The sequence below is a fragment of the Astyanax mexicanus genome, chromosome 2 (assembly GCF_023375975.1).
Source record: "Astyanax mexicanus isolate ESR-SI-001 chromosome 2, AstMex3_surface, whole genome shotgun sequence".
NCBI lineage: Eukaryota > Metazoa > Chordata > Actinopteri > Characiformes > Acestrorhamphidae > Astyanax > Astyanax mexicanus.
The window spans coordinates 26,520,690-26,546,994 of NC_064409.1; the positions used below are offsets into that span (position 1 = coordinate 26,520,690).

General features: G+C 39.0%; 1 protein-coding gene across 1 annotated transcript; it reads left to right on the forward strand.

The window, feature by feature from the left end:
• The first annotated feature begins 944 nt into the window (after nt 1-944).
• Nucleotides 945-25,571, forward strand: LOC103034868 (cAMP-regulated D2 protein). The gene is made up of 8 exons (XM_049474104.1): nt 945-1,640; nt 1,818-2,016; nt 2,118-2,251; nt 4,448-4,575; nt 11,404-11,522; nt 11,603-11,743; nt 12,484-12,656; nt 22,211-25,571. The coding sequence occupies exons 1-8, from the start codon at nt 1,242-1,244 to the stop codon at nt 22,661-22,663; spliced, it is 1,746 nt and encodes a 581-aa protein (XP_049330061.1). The 5' UTR covers nt 945-1,241; the 3' UTR covers nt 22,664-25,571.
• The last annotated feature ends 734 nt before the right edge of the window (nt 25,572-26,305 follow it).

Here is a 26,305-nt window from a genome sequence, read left to right on the forward strand (position 1 = left end):
TTATTTTTACAAATCCATCATTTAATCCCAAGCAGCTGATTAGACCTTAATACTCTTTTTATACATTTATATATACATATATTATTTTACTGTTTACTTAATAAATGAGCTTAGCTTAACTGTCTCAATGACACCAAGCTTTGGAGGTTGTTTGTACTTTTTCAGGAATCAGGAAGGTCAGAATGTTTTCATCAACAGTGAGAGCTGTGAGGAGGACGTGACCCTGAGTGGCAGAGAAGCTTCACTGCTGTTCTGGGACCAGTGTATATGAACTAGGAGACAACAAGCTATCTGAGTGAAGTGCTGGGAACCTCTCCTCAGATAGCCAGCGCTTGCCTGTTCTACACGGTATAAAGTCGCACACAGGCCAGAAGATCTTTCCATCCACTCTTTTCCTCCGTTTCATCTTCTCACAGACTTTAGAACACTTAAGGATTGTTTGAAACACAAGGACTGTCTGCTGTGTTCATGAAGGACACAAAGCTGAACAACACCATGATAGGAACCTGTTGCTCAGACAGATTGAAATCGATTCAGGAAATTAGTGGCGATATCCATTCCTATGTATTATATATGTTAGTATACCTGAACACAGAATTTCTGCAGACTTTTGTGAATAACTGACAGTTTTAGTTTTATGACAGTCACACCAGGGATTTTTTATTTTTACTTTATCCCACACAGGGGCCGTACACACTAACTACACTGGTCAAGAACTAAACAGCTCCAGCTGAACACACTGATCTCTCATAAATAGCAGATTACTCATTGATAATAACAGTTCTATACAATAATAACAATTATAATAACAAGATTATATTCTTAGTAACATAATAATAATAATAATAGATAGATAGATAGATAGATAGATAGATAGATAGATAGATAGATAGATAGATAGATAGATAGATAGATAGATAGATAGATAGATAGATAGATAGATGAGGACTAAGTAACAGAGCCGATCTGCAGAAACAGAACTGAGCCTGGAGATCATGAGAATCTGCTTTAGTCTGTTAAGTAAAACAGAGCATGTGCTACTAATTACATGCTCAACAAACACACACATGTACACAAGTACACACACACACACCGTGCAGTAGCACTGCCCCATCTGTAATTGGAATCATGCGCGCTGATGCTAACCCAGCCCACACTGAAGGTTGTGGAAGACCAGCATTAGCGCAGAGTGCACTAGCATTGCTGCATCTGCTGGAACACTGCTGACCTTTGTTCCTGTGATGACTATGGGGGTATATTGGCCTGCCCTGGTGGTGTGTGTGATGGTGTGTGCGATGTGTGTGACGGACAGGACCGTGTCTGGTTCCGAAGAGCACATTAGTGTGGCCGCTGTGATTCGCAGGGTCACCGCGGGGGTCCTGGTCCAAGGCCGGCCACTTGGGGACCCGCAGACCACTGGGCCAAGAGTCCTGACCAAAGATGGGATCATTAGAGGACTGACCGCTGACTCCGCTCACATATTCTACAAAATCCCATTTGCTGACCCGCCTGTGGGGGCATACCGATGGAGATACCCCAGACCGGTCACACCCTGGAGAGGAGAGCGGAGCGCCTCGGCCCCCGGACCGGCCTGCATGCAGCGCTGCTTTGGACCAATCACAGACAAGTGTCCGAAAACGGTCAGAGGGCATGTGTGTGTGGCATATTTATAGATTTTACAGACACATTATTATTAATATTATTATTAGTAGTAGTATTATTAGTATTATTATTGTTGTTGTTGTTACACAAGCAGTGTTATTTAATTTAATTATTTATTTATTTAATTTTAATTTTTTGTGTGTGCTTGGCTGCAGGTGAGTGAGGACTGTCTGTATCTGAATGTGTTTGTTCCTCTGAGTGTGAACTTTAGCGCCCCCCTGCTGCAGCTGCCAGTAATGGTGTGGATTCATGGTGGAGACTTCATTGCAGGCTCCGCCTCCAAACCGCTGTATGACTCTCGGCTCATCAGCAATTTCACGCACACCGTGGTGGTTAGCGTGGCCTACAGACTGGGTAGCAAACCCCCTTACCCACCACGCACTCTCTCTCACACACACACAATACATCATGTTACATTAGTTTTACTCTGGCTAACTCTCTCACTTTTTCTGTAGGAGCCTTTGGTTTTCTGGTTACAGGGACAAACCCCAGATCAGATTCAGTGGGAAATTATGGGATATTGGACCAGCAGGCTGCTCTGCTTTGGGTCAAGCAGAACATTGCAGTGTTTGGGGGTGATCCCAGCAAGGCAAGAACACACACATACTTGTAAACAGACCAGCATAAACCAAGATCATTATAGACCAGCATAGATGAATATAGAGCAGAAAAGGACAGTATACACCAGCATTGATGAGCATAGAGCAGAATAGGACAGTATACACCAGCACAGACGAGCATAGAGCAGAACAGGACAGTATACACCAGCACAGACGAACATAGAGCAGAACGGGACAGTGTACACCAGCACAAACGAACATAGAGCAGAACAGGAAAGTATACACCAGCACAGACGAACATAGAGCAGAACAGGACAGTGTACACCAGCACAGACGAACATAGAGAAGAACAGGACAGTATACACAAGCACAGACGAACATAGAGCAAAACAGGACAGTGTACACCAGCGCAGATGAACATAGAGCAAAACAGACCAGTATACACCAGCACAGACGAACATAGAGAAGAACAGGACAGTGTACACCAGCACAGACGAACAAAGAGCAGAACAGGACAGTGTACACCAGCGCAGATGAACATAGAGCAGAACAGGACAGTATACACCAGCACAGACGAACATAGAGCAGAACAGGAAAGTATACACCAGCACAGACGAGCATAGAGCAGAACAGGACAGTGTACACAAGCACAGACGAACATAGAGCAAAACAGGACAGTGTACACCAGCACAGACGAGTATAGAGCAGAACTGGAAAGTATACACCAGCACAGACGAACATAGAGAAGAACAGGACAGTATACATAAGCACAGACGAACATAGAGCAAAACAGGACAGTGTACACCAGCACAGACGAACAAAGAGCAGAACAGGACAGTATACCCCGGCACAGACAATCATAGAGCAAAACAGGCCAGTATACACCAGCACAGACAAACAAAGAGCAGAACGTGACAGTGTACACCAACGCAGATGAACATAGAGCAGAACAGGACAGTATACACCAGCACAGGCGAACATAGAGAAGAACAGGACAGTGTACACCAGCACAGACAAACAAAGAGCAGAACATGACAGTGTACACCAGCGCAGATGAACATAGAGCAGAACAGGACAGTATACACCAGCACAGACGAACATAGAGAAGAACAGGACAGTATACACCAGCACAGGCGAACAAAGAGCAGAACAGGAAAGTATACAGCAGCATAGATGAATATAGAGCAGTACAGGACAGTATACACCAGCACAGACAAGCATTGAGCAGAACAGTATAGTATACACCAGCACAGATAAACATAGAGCAGGACAGTACAGTATACACCAGCACAGACAAACATAGAGCAGAACAGGACAGTGTACACTGGCACAGACGGACATAGAGCACAACAGGACAGTATCCAGCAGTATAGACGAATATAGAGCAGTACAGGGCAGCTCAATCAAATGAATAGGGTAAACATGTGGTGAAGAACATTGGTATTTACAGTGTGTGAAGTATATACCAGCATATACAATTATAGAGCAGAGCAAGACAGTATACACCAGCATAGATGAATATAGAGCAGAACAGGCCAGTATACACCAGCATAGATGATTATAGAGCAGAACAGGCCAGTATACACCAGCATAGATGAATATAGATCAGAACAGGCCAGTATACACCAGCATAGATGAATATAGAGCAGAACAGGCCAGTATACACCAGCATAGATGAATATAGATCAGAACAGGCCAGTATACACCAGCATAGATGAATATAGAGCAGAACAGGCCAGTATACACCAGCATAGATGATTATAGAGCAGAACAGGCCAGTATACACCAGCATAGATGATTATAGAGCAGAACAGGCCAGTATACACCAGCATAGATGAATATAGAGCAGAACAGGCCAGTATACACCAGCATAGATGAATATAGAGCAGAACAGGCCAGTATACACCAGCATAGATGAATATAGAGCAGAACAGGCCAGTATACACCAGCATAGATGAATATAGACAGGGGTGTAGCAGCAAATGCTGGGCCCTGTACACTCTCAATGTCAGTGGGCCCCTATCCATGCCAGTATACAAGGAAGGTGAGCGAAAAAAAAAATCTGGATTTTCATGGGCCCTTCTCCCTACTCGGGCCCTGGGTAGTCAGGTCCACTTTTCCCCCCACTACCACACCCATGAATATAGATCAGAACAGGACAGTATACACCAGTATGGACCAATTCCTTAAATAATTAGATGTGTGTGTGTGTGTTCATTCTCCAGGTGACAATATTTGGTGAAAGTGCTGGAGCTCAGTCTGTCAGTCTACATCTGATGATCCAGAGCAGCAAACCCCTGTTCAACCGGGCCATCCTCCAGAGCCTCCCATTCTCTATTCCACTGAAAACACGGTATGTAAATATTAACAGCCCTGTAAATATAGGTATTGTGATGATATACACAGAGAAGCTGCAGCTACAGTCTCTCAATACGGTGAATATATATTAATAACACTCTAAATGTAGGTATTGTGATATCATACACTGAGGAGGTGGAGCAATAGTCACTCATTAATAGGGTGAATATACAGTGGGTACAGAAAGTATGTAGACCCCTTTAAATTTTTCACTCTTTGTTTAATTGCAGCCATTTACTAAAATAAAAAAGTTCATTTTTATTTTGTTTGCAAACATCTGTGAAGTTCCATTCACCTGGGTCGCCCGGCCACGCACAAAATGCCAGAAAAGAGGCAGAAGAGCAAGTGTGCTCATTAGGCTGAGATGTCGCCAGTGTGGCTACCCCGTGATTATGGGGTCTACATTACATTACATTACATCAGGGGCGCAGATGGAAATTTTGAACTGGGGGGGACCAAGTTGTAAAATCATATATATATATATATATATATATATATATATATATATATATATATGCTGCAATAAACTTTAGAATATTCACTTTTCTGATCAACACTAGCCATACTGAAACTGTTATTGGTCTGGTATGTCAATATGTCCCCAGTTCCATCTGCGCGCATTCTTTCACCATGATGCCAAATCACTGACAGCCTACTATTCCATATCACAAACCAAAACTTCATGCCCTCTGCAAATTTTTATTTTAACATTTGCTGATGTCAACAAGATGAAAAATCTCAATCTCAGCACAGAAACTTGAAAAAAACTGAAAGAAACTGTATTATAACAAAAAATCAAAGAACCTATGTGCAAAAATAATAATAACAAAATAACAAAAAATAACAAAATAAAATTGAAATGATTCACAAACATGCCTTCATGTAAATGATTATAAGATTATAAGAACCAGAACAAATGCTTACTAAAATAACATCATGATAACATCATACATAAAATCAATGGAGAGAGCCGCTGCATGCCTCGGTGCATGCCGGTATGGAACGCCAAAAGGCCCAAAAAACGCCTGGACCAGACGCCTTTTATCGAAAAGAACGGCGTAAAACACTGCGTTCTGTGTGGGTTTTACGCCGTAATATACGGCGTATGATTTCAAGATGCCGTAATATACGCCGTATGATTTCACGACGGCGTTAAAAACGCCGCTAAAAGCACAGAAGACGCCGTTTCCCACGGCGTTTTTCGACCCTTTTGGCGCGCCGTACAGAGCGCCGTCTCAGTGCAATGAGACGGCGTAAAAAGCGCCGTTTTAGTGTCTCTCTTGACGCCGTAATAAGCGGCGTAAAAAGTGGCGTTTAATAATAAGATAATGAGCTCCACCTTCCAGTTTTGAAAGCCAATACATTTAAACTCTGTTCAGCCAATGCTCTTACAGAGAGACTCAGTCTAAAGCAATTCACTGCAGATCAGAGCTCCTGAACCAGAGCTCTTCAGTTTTTAAATACAAATTTACAATATACCTTCTTCAGACATTCCCGCTGATGCCTTTTATTAGTCTAATATTTATGCTGTTCAATGTATTTTAAATAAAATTAATAGTAGTAGGGACGCCCCTTGTGCATGAATTTTATTAATTAATAGTGTGTTTCTTTTTAGGCTACGTTTGGTAAATGATAGCGAATAGGGTCATTCTGCTATATTACAAGAGTTTCTCGGTTTATTAGCTCTTAAATATTTGGCCAGGTACTGTATCAGTATTTATATTATTTGAAGGATCTAAATAACAGGAGTGTTAGTAATCATAAAATGTAAGGAAACGTAAATGTTTATAAGATATACAGTGATAAACCAAAAAACACTTTAAAAAAAACACCCCGACAGCTGAATATTCAAGGACACGGAGGTGTTGGTAGAGAGAAGGATGACGGCTAAATTTATACTCCACGAAGAACACTCTCAATCACTGGATAGCTCAACTTACCGATCATTCAATCATTCAATCAATAAACCTTTTTTTCCTCTCGGGAGTACATCATTTCCAGTGTAGCCGAGCATTTACAATTTAAAAGGGACTGACAACATTGAGTAAGAAAATAGAATTAATAAGAATAAATAATAAAAAAAAATAGGGATGTTTTAATTGTTTTTACAGAAGTGTCTCTCTAATATGTTAAAAATATTCAAATCTTAAAGTATACTACAATTAAAGAATTTTAGTAACAAAATCAATCTCCCCACGCAGCACGAAAGATCTGATCCACTTTGTCTCGGAGCCGCGTCAAGAAAAATGCATACACGCACGCAAAATTAAACAGCGCTTTTTTAAAGCTCACCTTCCGTCGTTTTTTCTTTCATTTTAAAATGTCTAGTTGTGGTCTCTAGTATGAATGAATGACATGTGAGCCGTTTTTGTAAAAAAAAAGTGCTCAGGTGTCTCTTTATAGCTCTTTTTTAATTGACTGTTTTAGGGGTGTGTCCAAAATGACCGGATTCCAGCTTTGCTCATGAATATTCATACATGCAAACAGCATGCAAATATCTCTCCTCTGATTGGCTAGGAGCACTGCGACGCCCCTCCACCGCTCTTCCGCTCACTGCCTCCCACCTGCGTCGCTTCAGCTCCGCCTCTGGGAGTTTCTCGAGCCAAGGTGGGCTGGTCTGTGAGTTTCTGCCTACGTAGGCAGAAAGATAATTCAAAATTCACCCGTTTTTCGGAGGGGGGATTTCTTTGCTTAGCTCCTGCAGACAATGGGGGCTGCAAAACAGTTTAATGTGCAGGTGTACACATTCAACTCGGAGAGACCTACTGTATTCCACAAAAAACAAGAAAAATCGGATTCTCGCGGAAGGTGAGCTTTAAGCTAATGATCCAGGCTGTCCAGCATTTAGACTGGAGTGAGTTAGGCTAGCTGTGGTGCTGTTGGTCAGTTTGTGTGTTTATAATAAATACTGTGTATTGTACTGCCTGTATGTGTATCAGCTAATTGATGTTACATAATAATAGAATATGATGAGATAAGTTGACACTCATAATGTGCGTGGGGCTTGCCAATGAGTTTGGATATTGAATAGATTTTCCAAAGTAAAGAGCCAGATTAATAATTTAATGAAGGTTTCTAAGCGACTGAAGTAAATATAATATAATAATAAATATAAATATAATAAATATGTAACTTGTAAGTCTATGTCTGTAAATGACATTACTTGTTTCCTTATGGAAATAGAAAAATTACCGGATCTGCTTAAGCATAAAAACTAATATTAATAATATTATGCTGAAACAACAACAAAACAATAATATTCATAGTAAATTAAGAATAATTTACATCTTATAATAATAATAATATTATATAATTATAATATATAATTTTATATAATACAATATATATATATATATATATATATATATATATATATTATAATTATACTGTATAATTATAATATTTTAATAAGAATAAAAATAAGAAGAATCAGCTTCCTAATATAATTTGTAACTAATTTAATAAATTAATAAATTCATTTATTGAAACCCTGATGTTTTTGCAACAATAGGGTTCTTCTTGTGTGATATACTGACAAGGTGATGTGATTTCCGTCTGGATAAAAAAAAAGTGGGGAGCTGCACAGCATTTTGCTTTCACCTAAACCTAGAGTTTATTTTTACATTGATACAGCATAAATATTAGACTAATAAAAGGCATGAGCTCCAGCGGGAATGTCTATAGATGGTATATTGTTAATTGTGTCTAAAAAACTGTGTCTGACGAGCTCAGGAGCTCGGATCTGCAGTGAATTGCTTTAGACTGAGTCTCTCTGTAAGAGCATTGGCTGAACAGAGTTTAAATGTATTGGCTTTCAAAACTGGAAGGTGGAGCTCATTATCTTATTATTAAACGCCGCTTTTTACGCCGCTAATTACGGCGTCAAGAGAGACACTAAAACGCCGCTTTTTACGCCGTCTCATTGCACTGAGACGGCGCTCTGTACGGCGCGCCAAAAGGGTCGAAAAACGCCGTGGGAAACGGAGTCTTCTGTGCTTTTAGCGGCGTTTTTAACGCCGTCGTGAAATCATACAGCGTATATTACGGCGTCTTGAAATCATACGGCGTATATTACGGCGTAAAACCCACACAGAACGCCGTTCTTTTCGATAAAAGGCGTCTGGTCCAGGCGTTTTTTGGGCCTTTTGGCGTTTCATATGCCGCGTTGCGTTGCGTTTAACGCAGCTCCGCCCTCCGGCTCAACTTTATTCAAATAAATCCGGCCGCCGCACTGTGTCCAGTCCAGCCAATCAGGGAAAAGCAGGCTGCGTCCAGCCAATGAGGGAAGAGCAGGCTGCGTCTTCACACACACACAAGCCTCTTACACACACACACACACACACACAGATCAGGCGCCTTTCAACCACAGAAGAGAAGCTGAAAGCGGCAGAATATGGATTTATAGAGCTATAGGTTACAGTGAGGTTGGTAAAAAAATAAAAATATTAAACTTATGACTTATTCATTTTAATTCAAAAACGAGCAAGGAGATCCAGCGCAGCGGATTGCGTTGAAAAAAAGTGCCAGTGGACACGTACCGTAAGGAGCTGGTAACTGCCTGTGTCTGTAGTCTACAGGCAGTTACCAGCTCCTTAGAACCCCGGACTTGAGAAGGTGCGTTAAATTTACATTGGAACTGGAACACGGAGCTCCGAACAATGTAACCTCTGAACTGAACGCTTCCTAGTTTAAAAACGAGGGCATTGTGGAACACAGAACTCCACAAACGTACAGTTAATTAAATTAAAACTCCAATGTTTATGCTTGTAGATGCTAGATTTCGGATGAGGTCACTATAAATCTGGGGGGGGACATGTCCCCCCCGTCCCCAGTGCCATCTGCGCCCATGCATTACATTACATTTGGCAGACGCTTTTGTCCAAAACGACTTACAATAGTGAAGTACAAAAGTAATAGAAGTTAAAGTTAAAACCTCTTTAGATAGGGCTTAAAGGAGGTCAAAGTGAGATAATGGGATAGAGGAGTAAAGAAGGGGATGAAGGAAATAAGGTTAGAAGTAGTTAGTTTGTTAGAGGTGTTAGGAGAGTAAGTGCTCTTTGAAGAGCTCTGTCCTTAGGAGTTTCTTAAAGATTCACCTGATCTGGTAGTGAAAGGTAGTTTGTTCCACCATTGGGGAACTCTGTATGAGAACAGTCTGGATTGCTTTGTGTGAATGTTTGTTTGGTAAAGCGAGGAGACGTTCATTGGAGGAGCGCAGCGGCCGGGAGGTAGCGTAAGCTTTCAGGAGTGAATGCAGGTAGGAAGGAACCTGTTCTGTCATCACCTTGTAGGCGATTGTAAGGGCTTTGAATTTGATACGAACAGCAACTGGTTGTCAATGGAGCTCAGTGAGCAGTGGGGTAACATGCCCGTTTTTGGCTTGTTGAGGACCAGACGTCCTGCTGCATTCTGAATCATCTGGAGTGGTTTTACTACGCAGGCCGGGAGGTCAGTTAGCAGGGCTGAGGACAGTTGTCCTTGCCATGACACCTTATGTCTAGCAGCGGTGTACATTCACCCGCTGACTGATTTGGACCTCGCACTCAGGAAGCTACATGAGGCCACCGACAAGCAGATGAATGCTCGCCCGGAGGCTGCATTCAGCTAACTGAGCTCAGCTGCCGATACTGTGCTTCTTCTACACTTCTACACATCGCTCCACAGCACCTCCAGAGGTATGGCGATATGTGAAAAATGCATATCAGTTCTAGTTACCCCTACAGTATACCGTATGAAGCGGTATACCACCGTGTTAACCGGAGGTTAACATCCTGGAAATCTGGTGCCAGGAGAACAACCTCTCTCTAAATGTCAGCAAGACCAAGGATCTGACATGCACAGAACACACCACACAGGTGGTGAAGAAGGCATAACAACGCCTCTACTTCCTGAGGAGGAAGGTTGAGGAGGTTTGGTCTGAACCCCACCATCCTCAGGACTGTCTACACCTGCACTGTGGAAAGCATCCTGACTGGCAGCATCACCACCTGGTACAGGAACTGTACTGCTCTGGAGTGGAAATCCCTACAGAGGGTAGTGCGTACAGCGCAGTACATCACCGGGGTTCAGCTCCATAACCTTCTGGATTTATACACCAACTGCTGCCTGAGGAAATTTAGAACAATAATAAAAGTCCCCTCCCATCCAAGCCACTCCCTGTTCTCACAGCTTCAGAGTGGAAGAAGGCTCAGAAGCTTAAAGACCAAAACCAGCCACTTCTTCCCCCAGGCGACCAGGCTGTGGACCAGCCAGTAGAACAGTGTTCTGCCCAACCCACCCCACTGTCATCTATACAAACTCTGCACCCTGCACTTTACTTTACACTGCACCTATCAGACTTTCCCATATGATCCTACATACAGCATTCTGCCCCCTGCACTTCCCACTCATAATTACTCTATTGGATCTACCTATTGGACTATTTCCTGACTTCTACACACATACTCCACATATCTAGACATCTATACAGGAGTGTATTTTTATATATTTAATCATATTCAACATATATCCATGCAATACCACTTGTCTATATGTATATGTATATAACAGTGTAAGTTATTGTGTGTATTTTTATTGTCTATATTGTGTATACTGTACAGTTATCTGTATATTTCTATTTTATTTTATTACTATACTTGTAAATATTGTTGTCTGCATACCAGTGGGAAGTTTATTCCTCACACGTACACCTGTACTATGTGACGTGACAATGCAAATCTTGAATCTTGAATTAATAACACTCTAAATGTAGGGTGAATATATATTAATAGTATAAATGTAGTCATTGTGACATGTGAATGGTGATATGGTCTGTGGTTTGTAGGCGGGAGTCTCTGAAGTTGGGACGGAGTTTTGCTAAGTTGGTGAACTGCTCTCTGCAGGATCTGCTGTGTCTCCAGGCTCTCAGTGCGCAGACGGTCCTCAGCGCTCAGATCCAGTGCAGTATGCCTGTTTATTTATTACTCACTTGTTGTGATGTATTGTAGGTTGTTTGTTTATTGTTGTGATTTGTGGTTCTGGAGGTTCCAAGCTGGTGAACCCATTCCGGTTCCTGGAAGTGTTTGAGACCTGGGGGCCATATTTAGATGGAGAGCTGATCCAGGAACAGGCGGTCAGTGCCTTCCAGAGGGGACACTGGCAGACTGACAAACCAGTGCTTCTGGGTAATGCATACAAACACACCCTCAGACACACACTCAGACACACACATACACACAAATACAGAGACACACATACACACTCAGAACATACACAGACACACACTGCCACATACAGACACACTCAGACACATACACATACTCACACACATACACACAAGCGAACAGCCACACATATTCACACACCCACACTCAAGACACATTCACATACAGACACACACACACTCACACTCAGACACACATACATTTTAACATCATTCCCCTTTTGACTACAAAATACTTCACTGTCCTCATGAGTTCTGAACCATGATGACTGATGTGTATAGATTATGAGCTTTCTGTGGCCCAATAAAACACAGAATAAATACAGTGGTATGAAGAATTTGGGCACCCCTGATAATTTTCATGATTTTCAATTATAAATCATTGGTTGCTCGGATCAGCAATTTTAGTAAAATATATCATATAGCAGATGAAAACAGTAAAAATTGAGAAGTGAGATGAAGTTTATAGGATTTACAAAAAGTGTGCAATAATTATTTAAACAAAATCAGGCAGGTGCATATATTTGGGCACCCTTGTTGTTTTATTGATTTGAATATATTTAGCAATTATTGGAACACAAAATTAGTTTGGTGAGCTCACTGACCCTTGACCTACATACACTGCTGAATCTAATTATAAGGTTGCTAACTAAAAATGTTTCTCCTCTTTGCATGTGTGTGTGTGTGTGTGTGTGAGTGCAGGGACCACCGCTGCGGAGGGGGTGGTGTTTGTGTATGGGGTTTTCAGAAAGGCAGTGTCGGCGCTGGAGTGTTCTGTTTACACCACTGCCATTTTCAAACATCACACACTCCGCATCCTGCACAAGTACTTCCCCCTGTACCCCCACCCAGACCACCGCCACTTGCTCGCACAGGTGAGAGTAGATGTGTAAAAATGTGTGTTCTGATTGAAAAGTCTGGATTATTAAGGCTGATGAGTGGAATAGTGGTATATGGAGTTAAATCAGTGTCACCAGAACCTGAAACAAAAAAACATGATTCTTGAAAATAAAGAGTGTGTAATCTGGTGTTCTTGAAAAATTTACCTTCAAATATTTAGATATTTAAAATTCAGGTATTGAAATTTCAGATAAGGACTGTTTTAAAAAATTCAGGTACAAAATTTTTAAGTAAAAAAAAAATCATGTAGCAAAAAAATAATTCAGGGATTAAAAATTCAGGTTGTAAAAATTCAGGTTATAAAAATTCAGGTCGAAAAAATTCAGGTTATAAAAATTCAGGTTGTAAAAATTCAGGTTGTAAAAATTCAGGTCGAAAAATTTCAGGGAAACATCCGGGGTACACAGAATGACCAATCAAGCGCAGAGCTAATCGAGCTCACAGCGGCCAATCACAACACAGCTCTGAAGCCTGTGGGAGCTGCGTCTTTTTTCACCTGTGGAGAAGCTCCGTGGCAGCTGCTGGGAGAACACAGCTCCTACAGTCGTAAGTAAACTATAACTTGTTTACTCGTCCTCACGTTCGTAAAAACTCTTAAAACTAGTGTTTATTGTTGAAATGGTTGTGTGTTCATGATTGGAAGTGGCTCAGAGCGCGAAATTACGTTAGGTTAGGAGAGGAGAGGGTCAAGTTAGCTAAGTTTAGCTTAGTTAAACCTAATTTAGCTTACTTTAGGCTAGTTTAGCTTACTTTAGCTTAGTTAAACCTAATTTAGCTTACTTTAGGCTAGTTTAGCTTACTTTAGCTTAGTTAAGCCTAGTTTAGCTTACTTTAGCCTAGTTTAGCTTACTTTAGCTTAGTTAAGCCTAGTTTATCTTAGTTTGGGTTAGTTTAGGTGAAGTGATGTGAGGCAAGGTGAGGTTACGTTATTTGAGTCTAGTTTAGCCCAGTTTAGGTGAGGTGTCTTATGTGTTGTTAGGTAGCTGGCATTGAGACTGGGTGACTGGATGAAAATAAACAGTGAGTAAATTAGCTATTTAATAGATATGTAGAGCGTCCTCTTATCTCTGTGGTTTATTATTTTAGTTAGTTAGATATCTTGTGTATGTAACTATTGAGGTTCGTACACCATGCTATTGCCAGATTCCCCATTTAACAGACTGGCTTTGGCTAGCTGTTATATTTATATATGTGTATATAAATATCTAATTACCTTTCCTGGACTTTCTGGCTGTCAATTCATGTCAGTGCAGTTTAATCAGTTTAGATGTATTTGGCATCCAAATACATGTTGATTACCAATATCTAATGTAACATTATCATTAATGTTGAATTATTTATTTTTTGCTTTATTTTGTCTAACATACATTCTGTTGTGTCTTGTTTTTTAGGTTGTGACCGTGCGAAGTACTGCATATTACCAAAACTAGGGGAAATGTGCTGTTAAAAAATGTGTTAACTGGTTTGTATGTGTTTATTAGCGTATATATATATATATATATATATATATATATATATATATATATATATATATATATATAAACACACACACACATATATATATAATATATGTATATATATATATATATATATATATATATATATATATGTATGTGTGTGTGTGTGTGTGTGTTTATATACACACACACACATATATATATATATATATATACATATATATATATATATACGTATATATATATATATATATATATATACATATACATATATATATATATATACATATATATATACATATATATATATATATATACATATATACATATATATACATATATACATATATATATATATATATGTGTGTGTGTGTGTGTGTGTGTGTGTGTATGTAAGCCACTCTATGGCTACTTTGTGTGATCCTCTTTCTACACAGTATTATATGTATATTTGTTTGAGATACCACATGTAGAATGTTTTAATATTGGAGAATGATTTATTTTATGATTTTATTTTTCCACCAGCTAATGTTCTGTATGTTTTGTAAACTCCTACACTTCATAGAATAAACATGTTTTCTAAAAAGACTTGTACTTAAGTCTAGTTATTTTAGTTATCTAGACTAGTTATCTTAGGTCAAGAAAACAAGAGTTTTACCCCTGAATGTCACAGCTGTAGGGGATAATTATCAAGATCTACTGCATGGCAATAGGTTTTTATTTCATTAACAAGTAAAAAAGCTTATTTTAGAGTATGTCAAAATCCTTGAGTAGACAAAGACTAATTGTTTGCTAAATGTATTACATTACTAAAGCAAATTATTCACAATACAAAAAGTAAACATATTTATTGACCTAAATATACTCATTCTTTTCAGGACAGTTTCCATCTGTTTTTATGTGCTGTGATTTATAATGACAAAGATTGAAATAATATTGTGTTCTAAACATAGAACTTTGCAGTTTGAAATGGAGACAATGAAAAAGAACCATTAAACAAGGTTAGTTGAAGGGTTTACACATTTATTTACATAAAATAAAAGTACAATGTCTATCACATTTGGCTTAAGCGGTCAAATACACAAAATGTCAGTGTATAGATAGATAGATAGATAGATAGATAGATAGATAGATAGATAGATAGATAGATAGATAGATAGATAGATAGATAGATAGATAGATAGATAGATAGATAGATAGATAGATAGATAGATAGATAGATAGATAGATAGATAGATAGATAGATAGATAGATAGATAGATAGATACTTTATTGATCCCCGGGGGGAAATTCTTGATATATATATAAAAAAGATATATAAAACGTAAGTGATTGTATAAAAGTATTAATTATCCAATTTCAGGTAGTTGGTGTTACTAGTCTCTCAGTTAGTGAAATGGGGATCAGCTGAGTGCAGTATAAAGACACCTGTCTGAAAGCTCTCATCACTGAACTCCATATAATTAATTGTGAGATTACTGGGACAAACTACCTGGACCTGAATTAGCTCAGTCACTTTTTAGGAGGTCAATATACACTGCTCAAAAAAATAAAGGGAACACTCAAATAACATAATTTAACTCCAAGTAAATCAAACTTCTGTGAAATTAAACTGTCCACTTAGGAAGCAACACTGATTGACAATCAATTTCACCTGCTGTTGTGCAAATGGAATAGACAACAGGTGGAAATTATTGGCAATTAGCAAGACACACTCAATAAAGGAGTGGTTCTGCAGGTGGGGACCACAGACCACTTCTCAGAACCTATGCTGTCTGGCTGATGTTTTGGTCAGTTTTGAATGTTGGTGGTGCTTTCACACTCGTGGTAGCATGAGACGGACTCTACAACCCACACAAGTGGCTCAGGTAGTGCAGCTCATCCAGGATGGCACATCAATGCGAGCTGTGGCAAGAAGGTTTGCTGTGTCTGTCAGCGTAGTGTCCAGAGGCTGGAGGCGCTACCAGGAGACAGGCCAGTACACCAGGAGACGTAGAGGAGGCCGTAGGAGGGCAACAACCCAGCAGCAGGACCGCTACCTCCGCCTTTGTGCAACAAGGAACAAGAGGAGCACTGCCAGAGCCCTGCAAAATGACCTCCAGTAGGCCACAAATGTGCATGTGTCTGCACTAACGGTTAGAAACCGACTCCATGAGGATGGTATGAGGGCCCGACGTCCACAGATGGGGGTTGTGCTCACAGCCCAACACCGTGCAGGACGCTTGGCATTTGCCAGAGAACACCAGGATTGGCAAATTCGCCACTGGCGCCTTGTGCTCTTCACAGATGAAAGCAGGTTCACACTGAGCACATGACAGACGTGACAGAGTCTGGAGACGCCGTGGAGAGCGGTCTGCTGCCTGCAACATCCTTCAGCATGACCGGTTTGGCAGTGGGTCAGTAATGGTGTGGGGTGGCATTGGGGTGGCATTTCTTTGGAGGGCCGCACAGCCCTCCATGTGCTCACCAGAGGTAGTCTGACTGCCATTAGGTACCGAGATGAGATCCTCAGATCCCTTGTGAGACCATATGCTGGTGTGGTTGGCCCTGGGTTCCTCCTAATGCAGGACAATGCTAGACCTCAAGTGGCTGGAGTGTGTCAGCAGTTCCTGCAAGATGAAGGCATTGAAGCTATGGACTGGCTCGCCCGTTCCCCAGACCTGAATCCGATTGAGCACATCTGGGACATCATGTCTCGCTCCATCCACCAATGTCACGTTGCACCACAGACTGTCCAGGAGTTGGCGGATGCTTTAGTCCAGGTCTGGGAGGAGATCCCTCAGGAGACCATCCGCCACCTCATCAGGAGCATGCCCAGGCGTTGTACGGAGGTCATACAGGCACGTGGAGGCCACACACAATACTGAGCCTCATTTTGACTTGTTTTAAAGACATTACATTAAAGTTGGATCAGCCTGTAGTGTGTTTTTTCACTTTAATTTTGTGTATGGCTCCAAATCCAAGCCTCCATTGGTTAATAAATTTGATTTCCATTGATGATTTTTGTGTGATTTTGTTGTCAGCACATTCAACTTTGTACAGAACAAAGTATTCAATGAGAATATTTCATTCATTCAGATCTAGGATGTGTTATTTGAGTGTTCTTCTCCACAGGTGAAAAAAGACGCAGCTCCCACAGGCTTCAGAGCTGTGTTGTGATTGGCCGCTGTGAGCTCGATTAGCTCTGCGCTTGATTGGTCATTCTGTGTACCCCGGATGTTTCCCTGAAATTTTTCGACCTGAATTTTTACAACCTGAATTTTTACAACCTGAATTTTTATAACCTGAATTTTTTCGACCTGAATTTTTATAACCTGAATTTTTACAACCTGAATTTTTAATCCCTGAATTATTTTTTTGCTACATGATTTTTTTTTTACTTAAAAATTTTGTACCTGAATTTTTTAAAACAGTCCTTATCTGAAATTTCAATACCTGAATTTTAAATATCTAAATATTTGAAGGTAAATTTTTCAAGAACACCAGATTACACACTCTTTATTTTCAAGAATCATGTTTTTTTGTTTCAGGTTCTGGTGACACTGATTTAACTCCATAGTGGTACTCCTGATTAACCCTTTGAACCCTAGGCTGTTTTGGTGTGTTTGGTGTGTATCTAAAATAATGGCATACCTAGCTTCAGTTTGAGTGCAGGTAGTTTGACACTTTTTCTGTGGACACTTTTGAGTCGTTTACTGATATTATTTGGTTTGAAACATCATAAAAATATGTTTGAAGAACTAAAAGTAAATAATGTTGGTTGGGGAAGGTGATCTCACTTTTTTAGGTATGTTTCTCAATGAATTTCTTGTAGATGCTTTACCGCACTGGGAAATTGCTATTTTAGAAGGAGTAAGTTTCGCCCTTTTTTAACCATATATGGATTATGTTTATGTGTGACGGGATTCCTGTGTAATTAAGCTGACACAAGGTGCGATTTTGGACAGAAAATCCATTCGTAGGGTTCTAAGGGTTAACATTTTAAACATGATGGATGTAGCTCTACAGTGCAAATTTATAAATAAAACAAGTAGTATGTATATAATATAAAACCAATGAATAAAAGCACTATACTACAAAAAATAGATAATATAGGCCATCCAAACCAAGGAAATGACAGTAATAGATTCACAAATAAAAGTAATGGATATAAAGGAAGATGTAATATAGTTGATCTTAACCTGGTGTACTCCCTGGGGCATGGTGACAGCTTTTCTACTGAATCAGGCCGACTCACTGTTTTACTGATTCACTGTTAAACTCGACTCTTCCACTCAGCCTGACTCAGATTCACTGGTGTGTCTTGTGGTTCTGCAGGATAATACATGCTAATTACTGTAATGTTTTTCTGAATGTGGAACTGGAAGTGGGCAGAGGTAGAAAAAGTACTGAAAAATTGTATTTAAGTAAAAGTACCTTTACTTTGCTAAAATTCTACTCAAGTAAAAGTAAAAGTACCCATCTATAAATCTACTTGAGTAAAAGTAAAATAGTACTCAATTTAAAATGCACTTTGAGTAAAAGTTACAGTTACTTTTAATTATTTGATATAAAAAGTACAAGCAATCATAAATTAATTATTATTAATTAATATATATAAATTATTATTCCACATAACAATTTGGATCTTTCAGGCAGTATTTGTTCAGACCAGCCCATAAAACATTTTTAAGGAAAAAGGGGCATAGGTTTCTATGATCATTTTTTTTCTTTTCTGTTAAAAAGTTAAGGTCATATATTATTATTTTTTAACTTGCCATTGCTATGCTACTTATCATTAAAAACATAAAATCATACAAAAAAAAAAAAAACTGTTGGTCGGCGCATGCGCACTGCTGTAAGGAAGCACATATGGATGGGTAGCATAACTCGACAGAACACCGGTTCCCCCGAGCCTTGCGCAAAGAGCCCAGCTGATTCACACAGCGTCTCTGCGGCGAAACGTAATAAACACTGCTGGGAAAAGTTCAGCTGCGCTGCTTGATGCATTTCTCTCACCACCAAGACTTTCAGAAAGGTAAACTCAGTTTGTGGACGCAGGTGAAGCATGTAACGTAGCGCAGCTCCGTTAACTTGTTAGCTAACCTAGGCAGTTTGATACGTCTCCAGTTTAGTTTAGCGTTGTTTAATGTCTAAAAGTGATCTATGTTATGATGATTAGCTCAGGTTATATTTGCCACAATCTCCTGTTAACATCACGCCGACAGAAGCATTTCATACAGCTTTCAGTGCATTTAATATACTATTAATTTAGGCATTTATACACGTTAGCTAATTAATTATTTAACATACAGGATAACAAACGCATTTCGTCTCCATTTACCTTTTTAGAAAACCCTGAAGAATTCTGTCAAAGAATTATTGTGCTGAATTTTGATTATCTTACTAAATACAAGAGAATCTGTGTAGCTGCATATGGACGGAGATTACTGGTCTTCATAAAGTAAATCAACAGCTAACCAGTGAATTTAGAATATACATATAACTTACCACCACATGATTTTGCAGGTTTGATGTGGAAGCAGCGCAGGCACATTTTGACATTGCGTGAGCAAGTTATTGCCTCGTAATTCCATGCGCGAGCATCCGTGCGCCGGTGCTTTACTAGTTAGAACGTGTTCAGTGTGTGCATATCTCATCTACAGATGAGTGAGCTGTAAATAAAAACGTACTGCCGGATGTTTATTTATACAGTGGTAGAACGTAGAACTCACAGAACGCATTAAAACACATTACATGCAGCTGCTGCACGATAAAATATTCTCATTTTCTCAGTGAGGGATGAGGATCTGAACATTTTATTAATGTGTTTATAATGTTTTTAAAGTTTATTTAAAAAACAATCACTGTTTCCCCACAGCCACATGGGGGCACTGCTACTGCGTGATACACTAAACAGAAGGTGTACAGCAGCTTTAGCACAGAGACACTGTGGGTATGGATGGGTGTGTGTGTGTGTGTGTGTGTTTGGGGGTGGGTGTGTGGGTTGGGGCATTAACCTTCTGGGGAGTGTGTGGTTACCAGGTAACAGACTGAGAACATTTATACACATAAACACTGTTGTATGCTGAATGAGTGGATCTAAACTGCCTTAGACTTAGTGTGTTGAGCTAAAGGAGCTAAAGTGGCCTATAAGAGTGGGGCTAAAACTGCTATAGGCTGAATGGGTGGGCTTCATCACTGTAAACTAAAATTACTATAGGCTGAAATGCTAAAGGCTAAATGTTTGTGAGCAGAGCTGTATAGAGAGATCATCGAGACAAGTAAATTTAATAATGTCACAAGATCCATGGAGAGCTCAGACAGTTGCAGTAAGTTATTAGCAGGACATTTAAGGAATATTCCACCAAAGTGGTGCCATTTCAGTCCTCAGGAAATTACATGTATAAATGTGCACACAAAATAAATTTTATTATTAAGCATAGTGTTTTGTACATTGATCTACTTGGAAGGGTAAAGTATGTTAAAGTATGTAAATTGAAAAAAAAAATCATAAAAACTACTTACACTGAAAAAATATCATTTGTTACCTGTTTCCACTCTCTATAAACTATAACTATAAAATTTACCATAAAATATAATTATTCAATTAATCAACCTTAATCTTGTCTCAGAAGTACATTGAGGGCAGCCCTTATTTTCAGTGTAGCCAAGCATTTACAAATACAGGGACTGACATGACAAAGAAATTAATACCTACATTTATTCATTTTAAAAGAATAGTAAATAAAAGAAAATAAGAATTATTATTATTATTATTATTATTATTAATAATAATAATAATAATAATAAAACCTGGTTTGATTTATGTGAAATTAAGATAAAAAAAAGAGGAAAAGATTAATACAACAAATACACATTTACAAACAAACCTTTTAAAATTACATAATAAATTGCATGATAGTAAATTTGAGCAATTTCATGTTTGGGTGTTCTTGATAAGATAAAAATAGCTTTGCATATTTTAGAAAATATAGTGAGTTTTCTTTTCATGAATATTAATTATTTGAACATGCAGTCAGCCATTTCTTTGAAGTAAAGACTTTTTTGAGAGAAAATCAAAGGAATTAGTGGACTTGCTTTTAAACATGCTTTTTAAATGTTACATTAGTTAAATATACTCTAAACCAAAACCAAACAATAACACATCAACAATAAACCAACATCAAACAAACAACATTAAACCAAACACTAACACCAAATTAACACTAAACCAACACCAACACTAAACCAACACCAACATTAAACCAAAACCAAACTCTAACACTAAATTAACAGATTAAAAAATAAGTTTAATTTGGAAGAGTTACAACAAGCAAATGGCACCCATTCGGTGGAATGGCCCTTAAACATTGAGACAGAACTGCATTTTTGGTCATTAGTTAATAACAATGGATTAATTTACAATATTTATATAGCAAAAATCTATAGGCTCTCTTTTAAAATCTATTCATGTGAGGTTCTGATACTTTTTTTCTGATAATAATGATAATTTCGGATAATTTTATATGTTTTAAGAACTTTGAAATATTTACAATAACAAATAACATTGTGCTGCAAATAATATTTACTGTTCAACATTGACTGTGTGGACATTAAAATTATTTGCCATACTATTATATTGAATAGAATAAAATTAAAATGGATAATATAAAAAAACAAACAAAACAAAAACAAGGTGTTAGTGAAAATTATTTATCCATAAGTGTGCATAGTTTCTCCATACATTTCTTTAATTAGTTCCATTTCAAGTGCAGCCCATGCTGTGGAGGATTTGGCAAAGTGACATTTTGTATTATTATATTATTTATTAGGAATTAATGCTCTTACAAATGTATATGCTAATTATAAACTATATTATATATTAATTATAATAATAATAATAATAATAATAATTCAGGTGTGCTGAAAATAAATGATATTTCATTAAGTCTTGTTCTTTAATCATGCAGCACTAGCGCTGTACTCTGCTGCAGCTCTATGGGGCTACTGGTATTACCCTCTAACTTCTACGGAACTAATGTCTCCAGGGGCGCCCCCTATAGGTCACTAAATCTCTGTTGTTGCTGCAGATGGTGACGGATTACGTGTTCCTGTGTCCGTCTCGGAGGTCATCTCGTGCAGCAGCGCAGTCTGGTGGCTCTATGTGGACGTATGTGTTTGATCACGCAGTAAGCGACCACAGCATCTGGTCCGGTCTTACCTTCTGTTATGACCAGTCTTGTCATGGAGCAGAGCTTCCCTTCCTGTTCGGCTCGACTAAAGTGGCTAACTTCACCATGACCCCTGCAGAGCGGCTGCTATCCAATCGTATGGTGTGTTACTGGGGTTCGTTTGCCCACTCCGGCGCCCCCTCCTCGCGCACCCCGCCTTCAGAGTTCTGCAGGCAACAGCGCCCCCCGGCCTGGCCTGAGTACAGCGCCTCCAGCGGCTGGCTCATGATGAACCTGACCGTACGATCACACGCCCAGGCCGGATCACGCAACGACATCTGCGACTTCTGGGACAAACTGGGAATCTACTGAATGTTAAACCTATGGAAGCCCATTTCCGCCACCTGAAGAAAAAAAACGTCCTCAACTAAGTCATAATTATGAGATAGAAAAGTCATAATTATGAGATGACTTTTTATCTCATAAATATGACTTACTATCTCATAATTATGACTTTTTTATTTCATAATTATGACTTACTATCTCATAATTATGACTTACTATCTCATAATTATGACTTACTATCCCATAATTATGACTTTTCTATCTCATAATTATGACTTACTATCTCATAATTATGACTTTTTTATCTCATAATTATGACTTACTATCTCATAATTATGACTTACTATCTCATAATTATGACTTACTATCCCATAATTATGACTTTTCTATCTCATAATTATGACTTAGTTGAGGGCGTTTTTTTTTTCTTCAGGTGGCGGAAATGGGCTTCCATATAAACCTGCTAAGAACCTGTTATGAAATTTCCCCCAGTCAACTATCTGCGACAAATTAATTTAGTAATTTATTAAGCTTTTTACCTGACCACATAGACCATACAAAACAATGCACCAAATAAACACCAAATCAACACTAAACTAGCACTAAATAAACACTATACCAACACCAAATCAACACTAAACCAACTCAAATCAACACTAAACTAGCACGAAATCAACACTATTCCAACACCAAATCAACACTAAACCAACTCAAATCAACACTAAACTAGCACGAAATCAACACTATTCCAACACCAAATCAACACTAAACCAACTCAAATCAACACTAAACTACCACGAAATCAACACTATTCCAACACCAAATAAACACTAAACCAACACTATACCAACACCAAATAAACACTATACCAACATCAAATAAACACTAAAGCAACACAAAAAAACACTAAACCAACTCAAATCAACACTGAATCAACACTACACTAACACTAATCAACACTAAACTAGCACGAAATCAACACTATTCCAACACCAAATCAACACTAAACCAACTCAAATCAACACTAAACTACCACGAAATCAACACTATTCCAACACCAAATAAACACTAAACCAACACTATACCAACACCAAATAAACACTATACCAACATCAAATAAACACTATACCAACACTAAATAAACACTAAAGCAACACAAAAAAAACACTAAACCAACTCAAATCAACACTGAATCAACACTACACTAACACTAATCAACACTAAACCAACACAAACCCCACATCAATCAACACTAAATCAACACTAAAGCAAAACCAAACAATACCACATCAGCACTTAATCAACACTAAACAAACAACATTGAACCAAACACTAACACCAAATTAACACTAAACTAACCCCATGCCCTGTTGTCCGTATTTGCGCAAGTTATATATTTTCACTTTTCACACACACACACACACAAGCAAACAATCTCACATACACACACTCTTTCACATTCACACCCTTTCCTTTACACACTCTCACATACTCTCTCCTAGACACACACACACACACTCTCACATACACACACTCTCACATACTCTCTCTTACACACACACACACATCCACAAACTCTCTCTCTCTCACACACACACATCCACAAACTCTCTCTCTCTCACACACACACACACATCCACAAACTCTCTCTCTCTCTCACACACACACATCCACAAACTCTCTCTCACACACACACACACATCCACAAACTCTCTCTCTCTCTCACACACACACACACATCCACAAACTCTCTCTCTCACACACGCATACTCAGACACAGTAGGGAATAGTGGGTCATTTTTGTGATTTTTAATGAAATGCAGAGATTTAATCACATCACACTCACAGCCCCAAGACACATGCCCTATTTTTACTGTCACATTCTCACACATTCACACACACACACACCACATGCACTTACACAGTAAGACTATTACACTCTGTAGATGCAACTCCACCACTGTTTCAATTTTCAGAATAAAAATCAACTTAAACTTAACTATAACTCATACAGTGACACTCAATTTGTAATTGTTTTTCCCCCTAATACTCAATTACAATCAATTGCACTCAACCAATACACAACATAGCAGTAAAATCTACCAGTAGTAAACCGGTAAAGGAGAACTGAAAGGCATAAGCGCTCTTCGTAAAACCTTCTTTATTTTTGCTAATGCATATTGTGTATGGCAGAGTACTGATCTATGGTCCTCCTGAAATCAGAGGTCTGGGTTTTGCTTCATGTGGGCTTCTGTGTGGTTCTGCTGCATGTGTTCATGTTAACGTCTTGTTACATCTCAATGTTTAGTTTGTCACTCCTGGATGTGGGTTTAGTGAGCTGTGCTTCTGATCTAAGCTGCTTTGATTTTGTGTTTTCTTCCTCCCTCACAGTCAGACTGTCCAATCTCATTACCCATAGAGAGGGAGGGGAGGGGTTAGAGATGGGGAGAGAGAATGAGGTCGAACCCCTGAAGGATTCAAAGATGTGCGTTTGATTAGTCAGAATCCAGTTTAAAAGTGTTATCTGAGCTGAAGGTTCTTCAGGGGGAACTCACTTTGGTTCTGCAGACTTTTATTTATTTCTGCAGAGTTTTTATTACATATCTCGCTGATCTGAATATTTATAATGATCTCTTTGACCCCAGATCTTAAAACTGGTAATAGAACAGTTTTATAAATAATTTAGTTCATCATAAAAAGTCGTGTTCAAATCAATGTAACTGTTTTGGCTTAATTCAAAAGTGTTTTTAATACATTAATCAGAAGATATGTACTCATTTAAAATAATGGTAATAAATGAACACTAACATTTCTATGTAATTAAATATGTCTACAATCAAGCTTAAGTGTGAATCACTGATTTATTTTTACACCCTAATAATAACTTGATCGCCAAGTCTGCAGGGACCTGTACGGAGATGATTGAGAGGTTACTGACAGAGGTTACTGTCAGACTCTGACATAACTTTGCCCACTCTCACACACATTGTTACATCATCACACTTAATTGACCTGTATAACATCAGGAGTCTACTCTACAAACCTAAAACTCACAACTATTCCTCTTCCTTATCCTGACCCAACTATTCCTCTCCCTTATGCTGAAACAACTATTCCTCTCCCTTATCCTGACCCAACTATTCCTCTCTCTTATCCTGACCCGACTATTCCTCTCCCTTATCCTGACCCGACTATTCCTCTCCCTTATCCTGACCCGACTATTCCTCTCCCTTATCCTGACCCGACTATTCCTCTCCCTTATCCTGACACGACTATTCCTCTCCCTTATCCTGACCCGACTATTCCTTTCCCTTATCCTGACCCGACTATTCCTCTCCCTTATCCTGACCCGACTATTCCTCTCCCTTATCCTGACCCGACTATTCCTCTCCCTTATCCTGACCCAACTATTCCTCTCCCTTATCCTGACCCAACTATTCCTCTCTCTTATCCTGACCCAACTATTCCTCTCTCTTATCCTGACCCAACTATTCCTCTCCCTTATCCTGACCCAACTATTCCTCTCCCTTATCCTGACCCAACTATTCCTCTCCCTTATCCTGACCCAACTATTCCTCTCTCTTATCCTAAAACAACTATTCCTCTCCCTTATCCTGACCCAACTATTCATCTCTCTTATCCTGACCCAACTATTCCTCTATCTTATCC

Excerpts from the sequence above, each read along its gene's own strand:
- LOC103034868 (XM_049474104.1), top strand. The coding sequence starts at position 1,242 with ATGACTATGGGGGTATATTGGCCTGCCCTGGTGGTGTGTGTGATGGTG. Across the intron at positions 2,017-2,117 it reads TAGCGTGGCCTACAGACTGG|GAGCCTTTGGTTTTCTGGTT; the intron begins GTAGCAAACCCC and ends CTTTTTCTGTAG. Across the intron at positions 2,252-4,447 it reads TTGGGGGTGATCCCAGCAAG|GTGACAATATTTGGTGAAAG; the intron begins GCAAGAACACAC and ends TTCATTCTCCAG.